Source organism: Gossypium hirsutum, chromosome A10 (assembly GCF_007990345.1).
Source record: "Gossypium hirsutum isolate 1008001.06 chromosome A10, Gossypium_hirsutum_v2.1, whole genome shotgun sequence".
NCBI classification, from domain to species: domain Eukaryota; kingdom Viridiplantae; phylum Streptophyta; class Magnoliopsida; order Malvales; family Malvaceae; genus Gossypium; species Gossypium hirsutum.
Window position 1 is genome coordinate 86,926,556 of NC_053433.1, and position 3,243 is coordinate 86,929,798.

The window sequence follows — 3,243 nt, forward strand, 5'->3', positions numbered from 1 at the left end:
GATTGCAGTCAACGCCTTTTCATCAAGCTCTTTCTATTCTGTTTGATCTAGATTCTCAGACTTTTTCCTATTAACGACCTTTTTTAGGCCGGTCTGAACTAGAATTACCATCATCTAAACTTGTTACAGATTGAAATCTATGATATCATCAAACTTCCAATGTCAAAATTTGTTGCTACCATCTCTGAACGGGTTGATCTACAAAAATTGAACTAGCTATGATATCACTTGTTGGGGATTTACCCGATTAAGCAATGAACAAGTAAAAATAGCGGAAGAAATTGAGAATTTAAACACACAAATTTAACGTGGAAAAACACCTCAAAGAGGATAAAAAACCATGGGCAAAGATAATTTTACTATAATGACAAAAAAACGAACAATACAAAAGATGAAGATAAAAACTAAACCTTGAAACCCGAAAATAAATAACCCTCAAAACATAAATAAAAAAAATCTCCAAAAGTGTTATGAGTTCTAATCTTTAATGGGTGTATTTTCTAAGGTTGTAAAATAATCTATAGTTTAACTGGGAGATTAGCTCTCAAAGTTCAACTGAAACAAATAAAACAGAGTTCAACTGAGAGATTATCTCTCAAATTTAACTGAGATATAAGGCATATTCAACAATTTTGATAATAAGTATTAATATTGTAAATGGTATCTTCAAAAACTAAATATTATTACCCTAAGATGGATGTTTCAAACATACATTTGATAGCATCTTTGATTGGTAAAGCTACAAATTATAGAATATCTGGAAGCTAGAAACACTAGACAAGGCTAAGATGATGCATTAATCAAAGGAGTAATTCAGCATTAGTAATGAAGATGAAAGTGGTAGATACAAACCCTTTTCAAAGCATTAAACACACTCAACCATAAGCTGAAACATGAAAAGAAAGAAAGAAACCTTGGCATTGAATTGGGGCAACTACCAGGCACCAATGCCTAACCAAGTTGTATTTGTACGTCTTTTTTAGTTTTTTTTCCATATTCCTTCACTCAACTTTTGTCTATAAAAACCCTCCAACTAGCAATCCCATTACTATTACTCCAACCACTTTTCTTACAAGTTGGTAAAATTGTTTGTTTTTCTTGTAATTAATCGATATGCCTAGGTCCATGTCCCTTAAGCTTGCATGTGTAGTGGTGTTGTGGCTGTTGGTGGGCGCACCCCTGGCTCAAGGGGCCATAAGCTGTGTTCAAGTCAAATACTCCCTCCTACCCTGCGTTGGTTACGTAAGAGGCAATAATGCTGGTCCTGCTCCCCCAGATTGCTGTAAAGGCATCAGATCTCTCAAATCTGCGGCCCGAAGAAGACTAGACCGGCAAGCAGCTTGCAAATGCATCAAAAGTCTGGCCGCCGACATTTCTGACATCAACTATAGCGTTGCAGCCGGACTCCCAGGCCAGTGCAAAGTCCACATCCCTTACAAGATCAGCCCTAGCATTGACTGCAAAAGGTTCGTATCTAATTTAAGCTAGATTTCATTGAAATTACGAAAAAGAAAATAGCCCCAAATTTGTTGCATAACATTAAGTGAGTTTATTGATTAATTAATTGATGAATGTTTTGCTTTGGTGTGGTTGCATTTGCAGAGTCAAGTGAAGTGTGGCCATGGAAGTTGGGATCAGCTAATGGAAGGGAAATGGTGGTGTACTCACTGAAAATTATCCTAGTTTTAGAGTTGGTGTATGCGACTATCTAATGATATCGTTACGTACTCTAAATATTAATATCACTCTCAATGTTTGTTTCTTCTATGTATACACTCTTCATTTCCCTTTGCTTTGTTTTTTTTTTCTTTTTTTTTTCCAACTCAAGCATTTCATATAAACACCCACGTGACCTAATGATAATGGAAACCCACGTGAGTCAGATATGGATGCTTTTATTTGAAGATGAATCTATGGACCAGCATTTTTAAGCACTAAGAATAAATAAAAATGTTTTTCAAGTGAATTGAATACAAATCATAAATCCTACGATGAAGGAATGCATCATTTAAATTTAAAACAAAAGAATTATTTAAATAATTTCTTTTTTTTTTTAAATTTTTTTAGTTGCTCAAATGTGAATTATGAATAGGTCTAAGAGTATTGTTGAACCAACCGTTTTATATACATCGTTCAAAATTAATATATAATTAAGTACTAATAAAATAAAAGCTCTTTAAATTGAATTTCATTATCTAATGTTTTAAGTATACAAAATTAAAATTATAATGAAATATTGATAATGGAGATCAAATATTATCAAAATAAATTTTAGCAAACATAAAAATTTACGGATTAAATTATAAATTTTCAAAATTTGATAATTAAAAATATAAATTCTTGAAAAATAACCTAGCCTATAGTATATCTTCTGTTTATTTCAAAATTATAATAACTTATGCATCTAATTTGATAAAATATATTCTTTTAGTGTTATCTTACATGTGATTAGTACCATCATATCTTCCAATTGTTAGTCACTAACAGTCGGGTAACTAATTTTTAATGTCCTTAATGTTGGTGTGTAAATTGATAACTTCATATAGTAGGATGCCTAGATCCAAGTTTCTCAAATAATTACGTAATAAATAATCTTATTATATTATTTATTCATAGCATATGACAATTTAATAATTAAATGAAAAATGATTAATAACATAAAAAGGTAACCTTTTAGTAAAAATACTATGATTGATAACATACGGTAACTGATTGATTACATACCATAATATTTACAATATAAAGTATAATTATACACTTAGCTTTACAAAATGATATCTGTTAGGTTAATTTATTAAGTTGGATGTTTTTCAAATTAAAAGTTAATTTGTTAATTTATAATTAGTTTTTCAACTTACATATATGTTTTAGATGTTAATAAAAATATTAGTAAAAAAAATTGCATACCTAACACATGCCATATAACATATTAATAAATTTAATATTTTTAAAAACAAATAATTATAAATTAATAGTATAGGATGCATAAGAGAGGTGTAAATGAATAATATTATAATATCTAATTGAGAATACATCAAATTAATTAATAAAATTTTATAATTAATTATTGTAATAATGATATCTCAAACAATCCATTTTTATTGCCAAAATAAAAAAATAAAATATAGTAATATTATATGTTTACTTATATTAACATTTACTTTTTGTTATATTTATGTATATATTATAAATTTACATTTAAAATATTTTTATTAATAGAATATAATAGAAATCATTTTATAA

The 3,243-nt window shown here is 28.7% G+C and overlaps 1 protein-coding gene across 1 annotated transcript; it reads left to right on the plus strand.

Annotated features, from left to right (window-relative positions):
* The first annotated feature begins 927 nt into the window (after positions 1-927).
* Positions 928-1,767, plus strand: LOC107896749 (non-specific lipid-transfer protein 6-like). Its single transcript, XM_016822013.2, has 2 exons — positions 928-1,466; positions 1,603-1,767. Exons 1-2 carry the CDS (start codon positions 1,114-1,116, stop codon positions 1,610-1,612), a joined length of 363 nt encoding a protein of 120 aa, XP_016677502.1. The 5' UTR covers positions 928-1,113; the 3' UTR covers positions 1,613-1,767.
* The last annotated feature ends 1,476 nt before the right edge of the window (positions 1,768-3,243 follow it).

Excerpts from the sequence above, each read along its gene's own strand:
- LOC107896749 (XM_016822013.2), top strand. The coding sequence starts at position 1,114 with ATGCCTAGGTCCATGTCCCTTAAGCTTGCATGTGTAGTGGTGTTGTGG.